Source organism: Leuresthes tenuis, unplaced genomic scaffold (genome assembly GCF_036924035.1).
Source record: "Leuresthes tenuis unplaced genomic scaffold, fLeuTen1.0.hap1 SCAF_15, whole genome shotgun sequence".
Taxonomy (NCBI): domain Eukaryota; kingdom Metazoa; phylum Chordata; class Actinopteri; order Atheriniformes; family Atherinopsidae; genus Leuresthes; species Leuresthes tenuis.
Genome location: NW_027325369.1, coordinates 3,138,141 through 3,154,876, shown reverse-complemented (window position 1 = coordinate 3,154,876; position 16,736 = coordinate 3,138,141). Strand labels below are relative to the sequence as shown.

At 42.7% G+C, this 16,736-nt stretch overlaps 1 protein-coding gene across 2 annotated transcripts; it reads left to right on the top strand.

Moving 5' to 3' along the window:
• The first annotated feature begins 6 nt into the window (after positions 1–6).
• Positions 7–16,480, top strand: vps39 (VPS39 subunit of HOPS complex). 2 transcript variants are annotated; one of them, XM_072365112.1, is made up of 24 exons: positions 7–599; positions 786–851; positions 956–1,020; positions 1,123–1,165; positions 1,265–1,359; positions 1,845–1,943; positions 2,075–2,167; positions 2,368–2,551; positions 4,653–4,773; positions 5,393–5,513; positions 5,853–5,979; positions 6,303–6,445; positions 6,584–6,724; positions 7,606–7,747; positions 9,325–9,411; positions 10,041–10,114; positions 10,393–10,609; positions 11,157–11,285; positions 12,010–12,112; positions 12,349–12,394; positions 12,619–12,768; positions 14,763–14,897; positions 15,667–15,758; positions 15,906–16,480. In XM_072365112.1, exons 1-24 carry the CDS (start codon positions 527–529, stop codon positions 15,985–15,987), a joined length of 2,628 nt encoding a protein of 875 aa, XP_072221213.1. In that variant the 5' UTR covers positions 7–526; the 3' UTR covers positions 15,988–16,480. The 2 variants fall into 2 exon arrangements, with proteins under 2 accessions (XP_072221213.1, XP_072221212.1); XM_072365111.1 differs by having other exon boundaries at positions 5,850–5,979.
• Positions 16,481–16,736: the final 256 nt, after the last annotated feature.

The window sequence follows — 16,736 nt, the reverse complement described above, 5'->3', positions numbered from 1 at the left end:
CAAAGCCTACTGCCGTCGCGCAGCCGTCGTCAACAGTACTGAGGAAGTAACGAGAAGCTATCTTGTGTAAAAGAAACTTAGCGCTAATGTGAATGTGGTGTTTGCTGTCAGCCATGTTGACTTAACTACAGTTTCGTTAGACTTTGGCGTCAACATACCTGCCTGCATTTGCTCGGTTTTCAGCAGACGTCGGGTGAGAGGGCACAACATTTCAGAGCAGCTGCTGTTGGTTGCTAACTTCTCAGCTAGCACGCTAACGATCAGCTGTTGTTTTGGTTGGAAAGGGAGCTGCCAAACAAGCCCAACTGCATAACATTAAGGCATTCGGTGACACCAGGGTTTACCAGAACACATTTTTTAAACATCCCCCGTCGACACACTGTTGTGTAGGTGAATGGCAGCATTTAAAGGTATCCCGCTCTGACAGACTCCCCAGCGGTCAGTCAGCTGCCCCACAGGCGTCAGCTCTGTGTGGGATTTGATTCAGCAGAGCGCTTTGTAATTGAATCCGCAAGATTTCTTCAAGATGCATGACGCGTATGAGTCGGTGCCTATCTTGGAGAAGCTTCCTCTTCAGATTGACTGCCTTGCGGCCTGGGGTGAGTCGTAAACACGTACAGCTTGGTGTCTATATTTAGTCATGAACGTGGTTTATCTGGGCTATTACCTTGTCATCATTTTCCAGGTGTAATGAGTATTGCCACTGCAGACATAGATGGTGACAGAAAGTTTATGTTTGGTACCTTAAGTTGTCTCACGACACCGTTTGAACTGTGTTCTCACAGAGGACTGGCTGCTTGTTGGAACAAAGCCAGGGCATCTCCTGCTCTACCGAATAAAGAAGGATGCAGGTAGGAAACGCTTTTTGGATTGAGTCTGGACTTACTGCTGCAAGATGCAGATGAAGGTCTTGAATATTTCTTCTTATAAATGTTTCTTTGTTTTTCGTCCTTAGGCTCCAATCGGTTTGAAGTGACTTTGGAAAAATCCAATAAAAACTTTTCAAAGAAGATACAGCAGGTAGTCAGCTTTGTAGAATGATATTGAATGTAATAACCAGCTAAATTTAGTCCTCTTTGGACACAAGCTTTGAACTCAACATGTTTATTACTCTTTCTCCAGCTTTATGTTGTCTCGCAGTACAAAATTCTGGTCAGCCTTCTCGGTAAGTTTTTTTGGCATTGACTCATTTTTATACATATTTGAAGTATTTATCTTCATTGTTAAAGACAATTATTCAGAAATCCTTGTTTCTTTCCTGTAGAGAACAACATCCACGTCCACGACCTTCTGACTTTCCAGCAGATCACTGTGGTGTCCAAAGCCAAAGGAGCCACGCTGTTTGCATGCGACCTGCAGGTCAGTTGCAGTCTTCCTGTGGCTGCAGCCCACCATACCCACCTGGGATGCTTGAACATGGCTAGTTTTGGCTCCTCCACTCTGTCAGTTTTCCTAGTGTTCCCTTGCAGTATTGCAGGGCAGGAGAAAAAAGTTTCATATTTGCCCAACACATTTAAAAAAATGAGAGCTTTACTTTTGTCTTTGTAATGGGAAGTCTTTGGGTTTAATCCGAACCAAAAAAAGCTGGAAATTTAGCAGCTGCTCATGTGTAAGGTGAGAGATTTTCTGTTGAATGAGGCGCTGGCACCATGTTTGAGTCCTGTAAATATATATGAATAAAGTGGACTAAACACGTAGAACTTTTCTATGATTCGATGATTGTGTCCAACGTGAAAGACGTCTTAACAGTAAATATTTCCTTGTTTTTTCACCGTGCTGGCTGCATTCATATTTTCCCTGATTCTAAAGTCATAAATAGCATATTGGGTCCCCTTTGTTCTCAGCAAACCAGCGCGGGGGAGGAAAGGCTCAGAATGTGTGTGGCAGTGAAAAAGAAGCTCCAGCTGTATTACTGGAAGGATCGAGAGTTCCACGAGCTGCAGGTAAGCCTGAATTATGATGGAAATATGAATAATTTCTGTATGATTCAAGTTTAAAAGTGTTTTATTTTTTTCTCCAATCCCTTGATGAATTTAGCCAGCTCATCCTTTTTTTCTCTCTGTTTGTCTGTCAGGGGGACTTTGGTGCGCCAGATATTCCAAAGTCCATGGCTTGGTGTGAAAATTCCATATGTGTTGGTTTCAAACGAGACTATTACCTCATCCGGGTGTGTGTTCCACGAGAGGACTTCACAAGTCTTCCTTTACTATTTCAAAGGCCTATTTTAACTTGTATATCATTTGAAGCAGTCATATTTGTACTGCATTATCAGCAAATGCTTCGTAGTTTGTTGCTTTTTCCTTTGTAGTCCATATCAAGCTCTTTATAAGCTGTCTTACCTGGCTGTCTTTGTCTCCTATCAACTAGATGGATGGCCGCGGCTCCATTAAGGAGCTCTTCCCCACTGGGAAACAGTTAGAACCTCTTGTTGCCCCACTGGCTGATGGGAAGGTGGCTGTTGGACAGGATGACCTAACTGTGGTACTTAATGAGGAGGGAGTTTGCACTCAGAAGTGTGCCCTGAACTGGACAGATATCCCTATCGCCATGGGTAAGAATGAATACCCACCAACTAATGCCACTAATGCCGGCTTTATCAGTCTTCCTGATTACAGAAAAGTTGTTTTGCTAAATTGCATCAAACTGAGGCAACTTGTTTCAGTCGTGATGAAACTAAATGTGCCTCATCTTTGTTTAACCTGCTTGAAACTTGAATCTTTCCTTTGTTATAATTGTCTCATAAAACGTCAAAGATAACACAGTGTGACAGACATGAAATAGAATTTTCTTTTACATGAACAAAGTGATTCCTAAAGAGATGCTGGCTGAAAACTTGGCACATCTCACCATGGTCTGGAGAGTGTTCTCACAAATGTGAGGAATCTGGACAAGTGGAGGACAAAAGAATTAGTAGGAGATAAAGACAAAAATTAAATACGGATAAATAATGACACAAGAGCTGGGCTGAAAATCAGTGGCAACAGGTCTTATGGAGGGATGAATCCTCCCCAGAGCTCAAGCCTCTTGACAGAGAACAGAACAACAAGCAGCCAACATCTAAAGAAGAGCTTTGGAATGTCCTCTGAGAAGCCTGGAGACTACTTAAAGAATATTGGCACCTTTCAGTAAACCGCTGCCCCTACACACAAACACAACAAGAGTCTGTAGGTTTTCAGTCCTTTTTCACATCAGCTACAAGAGCAGCTATGGAGACTACAGTTGTGACGGTTAACCTAAACCGTAACCTTTTCTTGGTCACGTGCTTATTCACGTAGCATAAATACAATCTCTTTCCTCACTGGGATAACTGTTCGTTGTGCTGAGTCTTCACCATAGATTGTCTGTGGTTTTCCTCAAATGAGACTGTTCGAGAAAGCTTGTACATGTGGACGATGCTTTTGTCCGTAACAGTACAGTCTGTTCTGTCAGTGTTACACTGGCTGGACACATATGTTCACACAACAGAAACCACGATTAAGCCAAACAGTTGATGAAACATTTGGCCTAAATCCTGTCCTTGTTCTGTCAGTTTCCATCCAGCTGCTGTCTGCCTTTTCTTTCTTAGCCCTTTTTTCCCCTGTCTTTTCTGTCTGAGCTCTGATGTCCTAAGCTGTTTCCCAAATGTCAGAGGATGAATCTTAATTTAGATCCTTTTTTTTTTAAGCTCGTGACTAAGGCACCGTAAGTCTGCTTTACTGAGAGACTTTGTGGCAAAAGTGGTGCTGCTTATTTCTGTATTTTTAGATGCTCTCTGTCTCTGTGTTCATTGAAATGCAGAAGGGGACAATACGAGGAGGAAATGAAGCCTTCAAGCAATGGTTTCATACAATGTGCAATTTCCTCATCTTGATATAGCCAATAGAGACGCTTTGCAGCTGCAGAGGATGGCAGCTGAGGCCTGTACTGTAAAAAAGGTTCAACATACCCAGGGTATCTTCTGATGATCTGGCTTGACTTACCCTAACATCAGAGATCTCGCTAAGCGGTACTACAATGCTGGTTATAGTCTTTGTAAGTCATCCCAGGTTTTCTGATATGTGTGTGTTCATGTAACATGAAAACCAGGTGGATTGGGCAGCAACTGACCAATGTCATTCATACATTTCAGCTGCTGCAAAATGGGGAGGAAAGCTGACAAAAAAGAGTGCCGACTGTAAGAATGTGCACATGAATAAGCTGATCAGTATCACTCCCACATCATTAAAGCACTAGCAGATCTGAACATGTGTTTTATTCAGTCAGCATGCGTCTGGTGTATTCTCAGCACGTGTGAAAGTTTGTTTTTTTCTGTCCGATGTAACACCGGTTGTTGGATCTGACCTCGTTTAACCACTTATCCTGCTTCGTGGTTCGTGCCCCTGGACAGTTTATAATATATCTGACTTTTCCACTGCTCAGCCGAATGAAATGGTCGGGGCTTTTTCCAGCGGGCATCATCTGTCCTGTATCTAAATAAAGATGATGGGGGTGGCTGGATTTTCTGCTCCGTTAGCTTCTAGCATTGTAAATGTTAATTAGAACAGGGGAGCTGGGGGGGAGCATTTCTGTCTAAAATGCTGTACGTGTTCCTAATGAATTATTTTTGAATGTTTTCTTTGCTATCCATTTCATGTGACGCACATATCAACACTTCCCTTTGCACGTGTTCTCAGAGCACCAGCCTCCCTACATCATCGCGGTTCTCCCTCGATACGTGGAGATACGGACATTTGAGCCGAGGCTGCTGGTGCAGAGTGTGGAGCTGCAGAGACCACGCTTCATCACCTCCGCAGGGTGAGGCAGGCAGTCCTCTGCGATGTTTGGTTGTCAACTTAACGAATGTTTCGTCTGCGTAGGAACACTTTTCCGCTCATGTATTTATGTGCTGTTCTGAGAAAATTGACATCAGCCAGTAATTGCCTCAGCGGCTGCCCCGTCAGTAAGGCAGCTGTTGAGCAATGTTCGTGAAAGTGCTTTGAATACCTGTTTCAATCAACTGTCAGGCAAAAAAAAGCTGTTTGTTGAACATTGGCTGATCATTTTTTTATGTAGAAGTCCATGTTTTTGCATCACGATTTACTATCTGCAAAATGTTGAATTAAGACGAGTTTATTCGAAAGACCAAATGTTTTGGTACTGTAGCTAGAAATAAGAACAAAGTGTGTCATTTAAACATCAAACATATCTTGTTTTTAATGCAAAAAGGATCATTCTTAAAAGATAAATCTCTCATGTTGAGTACTGGGCCTTTTTTGGCTGCTCCCACTTTGGTATTTTTGAACAACTTCCTTTAAAAGTCACTCTATTTCTGATGATAAGACTGCTGATCATATCGGTCCATCCTGAGACAGAAAAAGACTTCTGTTCTCTGCCATAGTCTCTGATCCTGTTTCTTTCCTCTCAACCTTCGCAGGCCAAATATTGTGTACGTCGCCAGCAACCACTTTGTGTGGCGCCTGGTACCTGTTTCAATAGCCAGCCAGATCCGGCAGCTTCTTCAGGATAAGCAGTTTGAGCTGGCTCTTCAGCTGGCGGTGAGCAGCAGAACCACCTTCTACTAATAAAGCTTGTCCTTGAATCCCTGAGGATTCAGCGTTTTAGCAGAGAGCACGGAACACTACAAAAACATCACTTATCTTGATTAGGAGCAGTCCACTGACACAATAAAATGCTTTTAGCTTCGTGTTTTACAGGCACTCCTTCGAGCAGTGCTAGCTGTCCGTGGGGATTTTGAAAAATAAAAAAAGAGTAAAAGCCATTCGCTGGGTCTCTTTCGGGTTTCTGATGAGCAAACCACAGATGTTCTGTTTGATTTTTGTTTGATCTGTTCATCTATTCGTTTATTTACTGGGGTCTTTTTTTCCCGTCAGAAGATGAAGGATGATTCAGATGGCGATAAGAAGCAGCAGATACATCACATCCAGAATCTCTACGCCTTCAATCTGTTTTGCCAGAAGAGATTTGATGACTCCATGCAGGTGTTTGCCAAACTTGGCACAGGTAGGTCATCAGTGCCTGTGGTTTAAGAATGTTTCATAATCTCAACTGTTTTATGCCACGGTGATAAACTATTTCTATAAGGCTAATTAGCATCATTTCATCACCATTATTCCTTCTCCATTCCTTTTTGGGGACATTTCATATGGGAACATTCAATAGAAACATCTAATTCACATACGATTAGCACGTGTAATGATGTCACATCTTGTTTCGATATGAAAGTTGATTCATCTGTGATATTGGCTTCCTTTAAACTCTTTTAGCTCCAGTTTGCTTTTGGAAATGTTTGCATTTTCACAAATGAGCTCCTCTTTGCTTGGCAGATCCCACACATGTGATTGGACTCTACCCAGACCTACTCCCAGCAGACTACCGCAAACAGCTGCATTACCCCAATCCTCTGCCTACTCTGTCTGGAGCTGAACTAGAGAGGGCTCACCTCGCTCTCATCGATTACCTCACCCATGTGTGTTTGTATAAAGTACCTTTTCAACGCAGTCGAGCGGGAAAATTGAAAGCTGAAAACTCTCTAAGGAATGAGACAATTGGTGGAAATCAAAAGAAACATACGATTGATCCAAACTTTTCTCTCACATCTTCACAGAAACGCAGCCACCTTGTTAAGCAGCTGAATGACTCTGACCCCTCTACAACATCTCCACTCATGGAGGGCACGCCCACTATCAAAAGCCGCAAAAAACTCCTGCAGATCATCGATACCACCCTGCTGAAATGTTACCTGCACGTAAGGCAACAGTCACCTCATGCACCGTACTGTAGCTACTTTAAGTGCACACCAGAATGACACTAAAAGCGTTTTTTAATATGAAATTCATAGATGGCTTTATATATATTGAGGTGGATGCTCATGAAGTTTGGACCAAGCAACAGATTTGGCATCAGGCTGGCCCCTCATGTCTCATTCCAGACTTTCTGACTTACAATCAGTTACTGTCAGCAAACCCAACTCAAATGTTAATTCATTTGGATAAACTTATATTGCATACAGACACAGCAAAAACAGAAAAATCAGTGGTTCTGAACAACCTGGCAGTAGGCAGCTAACTCTACCTTACACACAGCCATATGGGTCTAGTGTTAAGCAACTCTTTGAAATAAAAGGATCGCAGTCAAAGCTGTGTTAGCTCAACTGTCATCGACGCGCGATAGCTGCAGGTACTGTAGGTGTTGTGAGGAGTCATTGAGGCAACTTTCTGTCTACCGTGCGTTTGTAAGCGTTTGTCTACGGACAAATGATAACCGTTTAGGACTGAGCTGTGAGATCGCATATTTAAGCTGCCAGTGCAAGTGTCTCTGCAGATTGCTTGGGGTCTTGGTGCACCTTTAATGTTTTCTGCCACTCCTCCCCCTTTAAGACAAATTGATTCCCACCGGCGTGCACATCCAGGAAAACGCCACCTCTCTCTTAGAAAGGTAACATGGTGGATGCTGTCTAATTAAAGAGGCGCCCACAGCAGACAGAACAGATAACCAAAGACTGTTAGAAAGATGCACCACGAACACACCGTGAAGCAGAGAGGATGGACTAATGAACTGGATAGATTAATGTTTTCAAACGTGTCATGTTCATGTTGTATGACCTGCTTTGGTTTTCCCCTCATTCAGACCAATGTGGCCCTGGTCTCCCCTCTGCTTCGCCTGGAGAACAACCACTGCCACATTGAGGAAAGCGAGTATGTCCTAAAGAAAGCCCACAAGTACAGCGAGCTCATCATTCTTTATGAAAAGAAGGGCCTGCACCAGAAAGGTAAGAGTCTGGTGAGTGTGCTTGAATAAGCCTGGTCGCCGTAACTGTGGATTAGAAGTTGAAAACAGATTTTCGATTGTTTCGATGAGCATCATTAAGTCTTGAGTTTCAGTCAGTTAGTTGGGGTCGAATGATTTAGTTTGAAACTGTGGGGACTGATTGTTGCTGCTTCCTGATAATCTGGCAGAGCTCTCCTTCTCTGGAGTTCAGTTGCTTGTTTAAACACGCGATACATGATGAATTAATTACCAAACATAATCAGATGGAAAATATACCATCATGCATAGCGCATGTTAACGGGTGATTTCTATTTTCTTATATGAATTAACAGGACACATTTCGACAGAGACGTACATGCGCTGTGAGATGGGGAGTTTTTATTTATCTCCCTCTGTTTCTTATGGATGACTTAACTGATTATTCTCAAGACATGTGCACTTAGCTGACCACAGAACCGACCTTTCCAACCTAATGAATCATCAATGGCTTAACCTTGGCCTCAAGATAAGGAGAGAAAAATCCGCAGGGGTTTATTGATCACCATTTTGTGTTGCTTGACGTGGAAGGAGTCTGTGTTTTTGGGTTTTGTTGTGATGAAAAGCTTCAATGCTCAAAGGACTATGTTTGAGTACTTGTTTGGCCAGTGTTGCACAAAAAGAATCGATATCTTGTTTGGAAGAAGAATTTTTTTTGATCATCAAGCAGCAGATATGTCAGTCGACTGAATTATGACTGATGTGGTGGTGTGTATGCTGGTCTGATGAGTGTGGTGTGTATGCTGCAGCATGCCAGTCGAACACTTAAGAAAACACAATAAAAACTCACCCTGCGGAGGTGATGAAGCGTGGTCTCTGCAGCTCCACACTCTGCACCAGCAGCCTCGGCTCAAATGTCCGTATCTCCACGTATCGAGGGAGAACCGCGATGATGTAGGGAGGCTGGTGCTCTGAGAACACGTGCAAAGGGAAGTGTTGATATGTGCGTCACATGAAATGGATAGCAAAGGAAACATTCAAAAATAATTCCAGTTTCTCTTAGATGCTAAGTGTGGGGTTTAGTATTTAAATGTCAGATCTGCTCTGCCATTGTTAGCCGTCTCCCTGTTACCTCCAAAATCAAACACAACAGCCATTGTAAGCTAAATTGTTCAGTTTTGTTTAACTTCAGTGAGCAGTAATTCTGTGCTTGTGTCAAAGCCATATTTCTTGGACTGGTGCCTCAGCCTTATGAGGCACCACAGTTTGTCTTAGAGGAGGTTTCCTGCATGAGTCAATTCATCAGCCTTGTAAATTAGAGCTGTCATGATGTTTTTGGTTTTGGCACATTCTGGGCCGTTCTCGCTGTGAGCGCAGCTGGGTTTAATTGGCCTGCTGCGATTTTCGCTCGTGATGTCACGCTGCTGATGTCTGCCTCCATCTGCCAAATCAAACGAGCTGTTCCCGGCCACCAATTAACACTTTTTCTGTTGAAGAAGAAATGAAGCAGGGCACACCTTTCTGGTGTCAGACCGATCTCGTCATTTTGCTCATTGTTCATCTCCCTCACCTTCTTCTCACCATGTGTTTTTGCTCTTGCAGCTCTGCAGGTGCTGTTGGACCAGTCCACCAAAGCCAACTCTCCCCTGAAGGGCCACGAGCGAACAGTGCAGTACCTCCAAAGACTGGGTAAGGATCACCGGTCAACTTTAGCCTGTTTTACCTGGGCGTGTTAAAGTTGTCGGGGTAATCGAGCGAAAGGCTCAGAGGAAACCTGAGCTCATTGAGTGTTATCATTCGTTTATTTTCAGGATTTTTCTGTGTATCTCATGTGAATCTTCTGCCTTTACTTCACTGGTGCCAACATATCCTGGACTCATTGGGAGCGCAGCAGTTAGAAATGTTTCCGATGCCTCGGAGCCCAGAGAACTCAGTGTTGCAGTGCTTAGCCAAGAATAGATGCTAGCTATTGATGACTTATGGGAGATATGCAAATCCCCTCCATTTTTCCTTTTAAGCGCCGTTGTTTTTAAGCAGTTCAGGGATTTTATTTTCTCACATCAGTTGAAACATTAGCTCATTACTCTAAAAAAAAAAAAAAACATCCTCCTTACTAGCTCTAAATTGGCTGCATCAAAGCTTTTTTTTGGAATGCTTTCCAGGCCTCCAATGCAAGAGATAATGCAAACAGAATTAAGTAACCAAGAAAAAACATGGACTGTCTTGGATTTGTACTTCTGCAATGAAATTCTTCTCTTTGACGAGTTATCCTTAGTTTTTTCAACTTTCTTACCTATCTGACTTCCTGATACACACAGGAATGGAGAACCTGGGCATAATCTTTGAGTTTTCTCCCTGGGTGCTGAAGATCTGTCCTGAGGATGGCCTGAAGGTGGGCACATATATGTAGACAAATTATTACTCAGGAGGTTTCTTCCACTTATTCCCTATGCATGTTTGACTGTAGAAAATTACTTAGAATACTTTTTCCCATGTGTGTTTTATCTATTATATTTTACAGATAGATGCTCATGCTGATTTTTGCTTAAATATCATAATAACCCAATTACCACGATGACAACAAGCACTAGGATCAGAATAAAGCATTCTGAATCCACAGGCCAGGAGAAAATCCTCCTTGTTGCTATAAATACTTCCCCTCCTTTCCAGATATTTACCGAAGACCTGACTGAGGTGGAGACTTTGCCCAGAGACAAAGTGCTGCAGTTCCTGAAGGAAGGCTTTGAGGAGCTCGCCATCCCATATTTGGAGCACATCATTCATGTGTGGGACGAGAATGGACCCGAGTTTCACAACGTCTTAATCCAGCTCTACCTGAGCAGGGTCCAAGGCCTCATGAAACAGTACCTCAACTCATTGCCAGCAGGTATGAGCAAGAGAAAAAATCTACGGTATCTTTGGACATCTGAAGTAAGAGAACTTTCTACAGGAGCTCATTTTTACCACTTTAAAACTTATTGAAATAAGTTGAGGCATTTCAGCAACAAATGATCACCCCACGTTTAACATTCAGTGGTGTAAGAGCTGCGGTGCAAGAGATCTTGAGCTTTAATGTCATACTCCCTGACACCTCTATCACAACTAATTAGACATTCAAGTCTTGAAACTTTTGGGTCTCACCTAACACAATCAAATTTAAGAAAACTGACAATTCTCAGTAGGTTTGTTTGTTTTTAAGGTTTTAGATCCTACACATACTTGATCATTGGTGCTTAAAGGAACTTTACTTGTTTTTTTTTTTAACATTAATTCACTTTCAGGTTATTTTCTGAATTTATTTATTAAGAAAATTTATAAAAATGGTTTGTATTGTCCTTCCGAAAGTATTAAAAAGTTTCAATTTACTTTCATTAAAGGAGAATAAGAACCGCTAATATGCACTGTTATTTTTCTAAAACACTTTGTTGCCGTAGGGGTTCCAGCTGTTCCCGCAGGGCAGGAGAAAGGTGAACTCGGAGAGTTCAGGAACAAGCTGCTGTCTTTTCTGGATATTTCGAGCAGCTACGAACCTTCAAGACTCATCAGTGACTTTCCATTTGATGGTAGGAAATAACTCTTCTCTTAAGCCATTTCCACACATAGAATGTGCGCACAGTTTGGTCGAGATTTTCTCCTCAGCTGCTGTTCACATGTGCACCTCATAGCAGGAGATTCACAGCAGGAAGGGTAGTCTGGGTGGTGTGCAGAGGCAGCAGAACGCAACTCAAAAAGTCTTTAATTTACAGCGCGTCAACAAGCTCCTGTGTGTGAAAACGCATCTGCAATAACAGCAACTTTTACCAGCACATTCACTCACTTTGAAGCCTCATCTCATTTCTCCAATTTCAGCCTCCTCATCTCCTTGCTCCTTTGTTCTCCTGCTTGTGACCCAGAAATTGTTAACATATTTAGAAGGATTTCTCACGTCCTAAAATGCACGAGGACGAGAGGAGAAAGGATGCATGTCAGCAGAGCTACGCGCAATGACACATTCGTGTGATCTTTGTGGAAGCTTTCTTTGGCACTGTTGACAATTGTAGGGGGCGTGGTGCATTAATCCTGCACTTTACAAAGTAAATTTGTCAAAAACTTGGTCAAAAATGAAATGCTCATCTGACAGAAATTATTCAAGTGTTAAGTTGCAGATGAACAACGGTTATGATTATGTTATGTAGGTTTAATCTTCAAACAAAGTTATTTTCGAAACGACTTGTAAACGTGTATGAATTGGAATAATACACACGTGTTCAGCCTTCTGGATCTCTGGCTTTATTGTCCATTTTCAAGGTTTGCTGGAGGAACGGGCTCTGCTTCTGGGTCGGATGGGTAAACACGAGCAGGCGCTCTTCATCTATGTGCACATTCTGAAAGACACCCGCATGGCTGAAGAGTGAGTACCCCGGCAGACGGCAGCAAACCCCCCCCCCGTCGAACCACATTTAACACCAGCCACCAGCAAACTTGAGATTTGTTGCTTTTTTTTCTTTGTCACCTGAAATCATATTGAATTGCATACTTTTTCTGCCTCGTAATAGAAATGGAGGACTTGATTTACCGTGTGAGCATGTTGGGGATAGTGCTCATCTGTAAATGAAGCTGAAGGTTTTCTGTGTCCTCTGTCTGCAGATACTGTCACGGACATTACAGCAGCGCAGTTGAAGGAAATAAAGATGTGAGCATCTTCTATTTTCTTTCACTTTTCACTTGCTCTTTGGTTGAATTGTAATTCATCATAGTGTCATATTTTTCTCGGATCTTGGTAAATCATTTTCATTATATCTGGGAAATCACTTTTGACTCAGCGTTGGGCTTTAAAGTGACATCTATTTAAAAAGCTTTCTGAGATACAGATTTGAACCTGGGGCTGAATTAACAGGTGTGCCTGTGCCCTGTAAGGTTTATCTGTCTCTGCTGCGAATGTACCTGTCACCTCCTGACGCCCACTGCCTGGGGCCCATCAAGATGGAGCTTTCTGAGCCTCAGGCCAACCTCCAGGCTGCCCTGCATGTCCTTGAGCTGCACCACAGCAAGCTCAACACCACCAAGGTAAATGTTAGTTATTGCCGGCGGTCTCTCTTTCACCAAAGTGACTCACAGAGAAACCCTTTTCTGGTGGAAAGTGTAGACTGCAGAGCCTTTACATAGATTTCAGCCCTGTCGGAGGAGTTCATATGAACAATTAAGACCTTATACACCGTATAGTACAAGTAGAATGTGTGGAGTTGGTTATATTGCTAGCTTTAGGTCAAATCAGGCGTTTACAGATTCTCTAAAACCTTCGTACTCCTCACTAAATATATGAACAAAAATGTGTGCAACTCACGGCTGTCCCAAATTCTTCAGGCTGGATGGATACGAGATTAAATAACACGATCAAAGACACAGACTTCCACAAAATAAGTCATTTGGCATCCTAGAGAATAGAACCACAAGTGAACGGAGCAAAGCTTGTTTAAGGATTTGTTTGTTTTCAAGCGAAAAGATAAAAGATTTGTGGGTTTATCAAGCTGCCGCTCTGTGAGAAAGAGTTATCATTAGGATGCTGAGCTCGCTAGAGACACTCTCACGTGGCAGTGTGAATATCTCCGATAACATTCCTTCCACATCTGATTCAGCTACCGGCACCTGCCACCTATGAACTGAATATGATCTATTAAAGTCAAAACTAGCTCAAAATTTGTTTGTCAAAATTTGATGAGGCACTCAAGTCACAGCTGTTTCTTGAGGAATGCTTCCTCAATCTGTTTTCCAGAAAAATCCATGTAATAGGTGAAGGAAAATAAAATCGACTGCACGAAGCTCATAGATGGATTGTCACATCCGTCCGTGTGAATAGTTTCATCCTTAAAACAAGCAAATGCCTCAGTTTGTGTTATACAGTTGTTGTAAAATGCATCATTATTACTATTAGGAGTTCTCCTTAAAAGGTAAAGTTTTATTATTGATCTTTGAAAAGAAGGAGACACTCATGGTGAGAATGCCGTGCTGAGGATTCAGCTGAGATACCGGCACAACGGGAGCATTCTGTCCGGGGAGGCAGAGCCTCATACCTGTGGTTACAGGGAGTGCAGGTGTAACGATGTGTCCGTTAATTCCAGCTGTCTCACGTAATAAAAGTTTTTAAAAGCTGCCAGGCAAAAAATGTGCCGAGTGTCGGCGGTGATCCACAACTCTCTATCACCATGGTTCAGCTGGCTCTTCGCTAAATGAATCCACAGGGTGTAAGTCCAGTTAGTGCGTGCACATGTAATCCCCGAACGGCCACTGTGTGAGAATGTTCATTTGGAGCTTGAATCCAACAAGCAAAGATCTGTTTCTCTCAGCGGGTTGCAGCTAGTCCAATGTCTGCAGTGCCACATCCTACTTTGCTCTTCACAAAATGAATCCAGTTCTTCCTCATCTCATTATTCCTCTTCACTTTAATTTTAAGTAAGCAGCCAAAGTTCTACGAACTCTGGCATTCAAGGCAGATGCATTTGCATGATGAGAACACAAGACCGAGCTAGCTAGTTGTCAAATACACGGTTTGCCAGTTTGAGGCTAGCACTTTGTAGTAGGCTTATTTCTCAGCTGTTAGAGGCAGGTTCGACATTTGTCGACATCTTAAATCAAGGATGCTTTATGTCATGGTTCCCTGATTCCAGGCCTGTCCCAATGAGAATCTTTAACACTCCAAACTTCCCAATTCAGTACGACGAAGGTCTCCGAACTTGTTTTGTCTAAATATGCAACATTTTTCCAAGTAAATATTTGCTTTTGTTTTGTTCAGTTATTAAGGGGAAAAATTGGAATTTTTATCTGGAGCCACTAAAAAGTGGACTCAGTTTTTTTGGTATCGTGAAGCTTCCGTCCGATCATGCATGTAACTTAGCAACTTGTTTACGCAGAGATGTGCTTATGAGTTTCAGGAAGTTTAACAAGCAGGACATCCCCCCAATCAACAGAAGTGTATTTTTATGATGGAAGAGGTGCAAGACATACTTTAGATAAGTCAACTGTTGTCAAGTCAGCAGCATTTTAAAAAGCCACTGTTTTTCCAGGCTATCAATCTGCTCCCAGCAAACACTCAGATCCGAGAGATCCGGGTGTTCCTGGAGAGCGTTCTGGAGGAGAAGGCTCAGATGAAACGCTGCAACCAGGTGCTGAAGAGTCTGCTGCAGGCTGAGTTCCTCAGAGTGAGTTCTTTGGAATTTGTTTACACTGAATCTCAAGTGCAACGTGCAGGTGAACCACCTCAATGCCCTAAAATGTAGAAAACATGTAGGAAGAGCCGCGTCTTTGCATGTGCCTTACAGCAACATTTAGTCATTACATAACATAACATTTAGTCAGAGTTAATTCTTCAACATTTTTTTCTTCTACTCTGATGTGTGACGGAACAGTTAGCAGTTATCAGCTAACACTGGGCCCAGTTCTCCTGGAGAGCGATTTAAAACAAAAAAAAAAAAACTTTATTTTTTCAGCTGCTAAATTCGGCTGAGACATTTAAATGTTTAAGGACACTTGAGTGGGGAAACTGCAAAACAAAGAGTAAGATTTCCCCAAAAAATCCAGAGCAATCTTTTCATTAATGAAGCATTTGGTAGAATTCAATAGAACTAGATTAAAATCAATTACTGATTTTACATCTTAAGCCTCTTTAACCAAAATTTGAAGTCTTCTGAGAAATGATGTGATGTTTGTGCTTGCTGCTTCCTTTTAATAACCTTTGATCAACCGTGAGGTCTCCGGCGGGTCTGAAGTTTTACCAACAGGTAAACTCTTAGTGGTGCAGAAACGCTGATAGCTCAGTATGTTCCGATGCTCATCGAGTGGACCGGGATGAGCAAATCTGTTGTGATGGACTCACGGACCTTTGCGTTGGAGTGAGGAGTGAAAAAGCTTTTTCTTCCTTATGATCTGGCACACAGAGACATGACGTTAAAGCGGATTTTCTGTTTTCAGGTGCAGGAGGAACGGATCTTCCACCAGCAGGTTAAATGCGTCATTACAGAAGAGAAGACCTGTAGGGTGTGTAAGAAGAAGATAGGAAACAGGTAGCACCATCTCTCTGCATCGCTCTCTTTCTTAGATATTTTTGTATGAAAGCTTGTTTTTGTGTTTGAGCTGCTGTTCATTTCATGCAGTTGATTTGTTTTGGGGTTTTTTGTACCAGTAAAGCATCCCTTTGTTTTCTCTTGCAGTGCGTTTGCCAGGTATCCCAACGGCGTGGTGGTGCATTATTTCTGCTGCAAAGATCGCAGCATCTGTCCCACTGAGCAGTAAAAAAAATCTTCTCCTCACGTCAGCTAATAAGTTGCTTCCCCTCCCCTGTGGACTTCGGCGACTGGACGTCTTTATAGTAGGAATGCGCAGTGAAAGGTTGACAGCACCAGGAATCGAGCGTTTGTATCCAAAGCGCCTTGCAGCCCTCTTGAGAGCTGACATTTCTAAACCTGCGATCGACATTGTTGTTTTGGTCGCACACGGAGCAGAACTGGTGATGATTTGGAACTGATTTCTCTCTCTGCACTTGAGCGGACTGTAGGAAAGGCGAGAGAAGCATGTAGCGCTGGAGAGGATCCGCTGCCTTGCAGGACACATCAGAAGAAAACGAGCATCGTAACAGCAGTATTTAACGCTCAGTCTCACCAGGATGTGATTAGAAGCAGTTTTTGTCTCCCCCTCTTCCTTAAACACTGTGTAGGCCTTTAAACACTGCTTCATATGCCACCCTCCCTCTGCAGGAGTCTTATTAAATGCCTTCTGTGACTCTGAAGATTGTACTTTCTGTGAAGTCAGATGTGTCTCATGACTTTTCCTCCAAACATGATGGTAGGGCACAGCGCTGTTTCGCCCTGAAGCATGTTTTGTGTGAACAGCTGATGCAACTCCTGCAGCTAACATTGTTCATGGCTGTGTTCCTGTCCTTCAAATGGAAAACGGTCCATGCTTCTGTAGGTTGTACAACTGGCTGTATGGGGTGTTTGCCCTTCACCTATTCACACGAACACTTAGTGTTTGTCATACTGTGT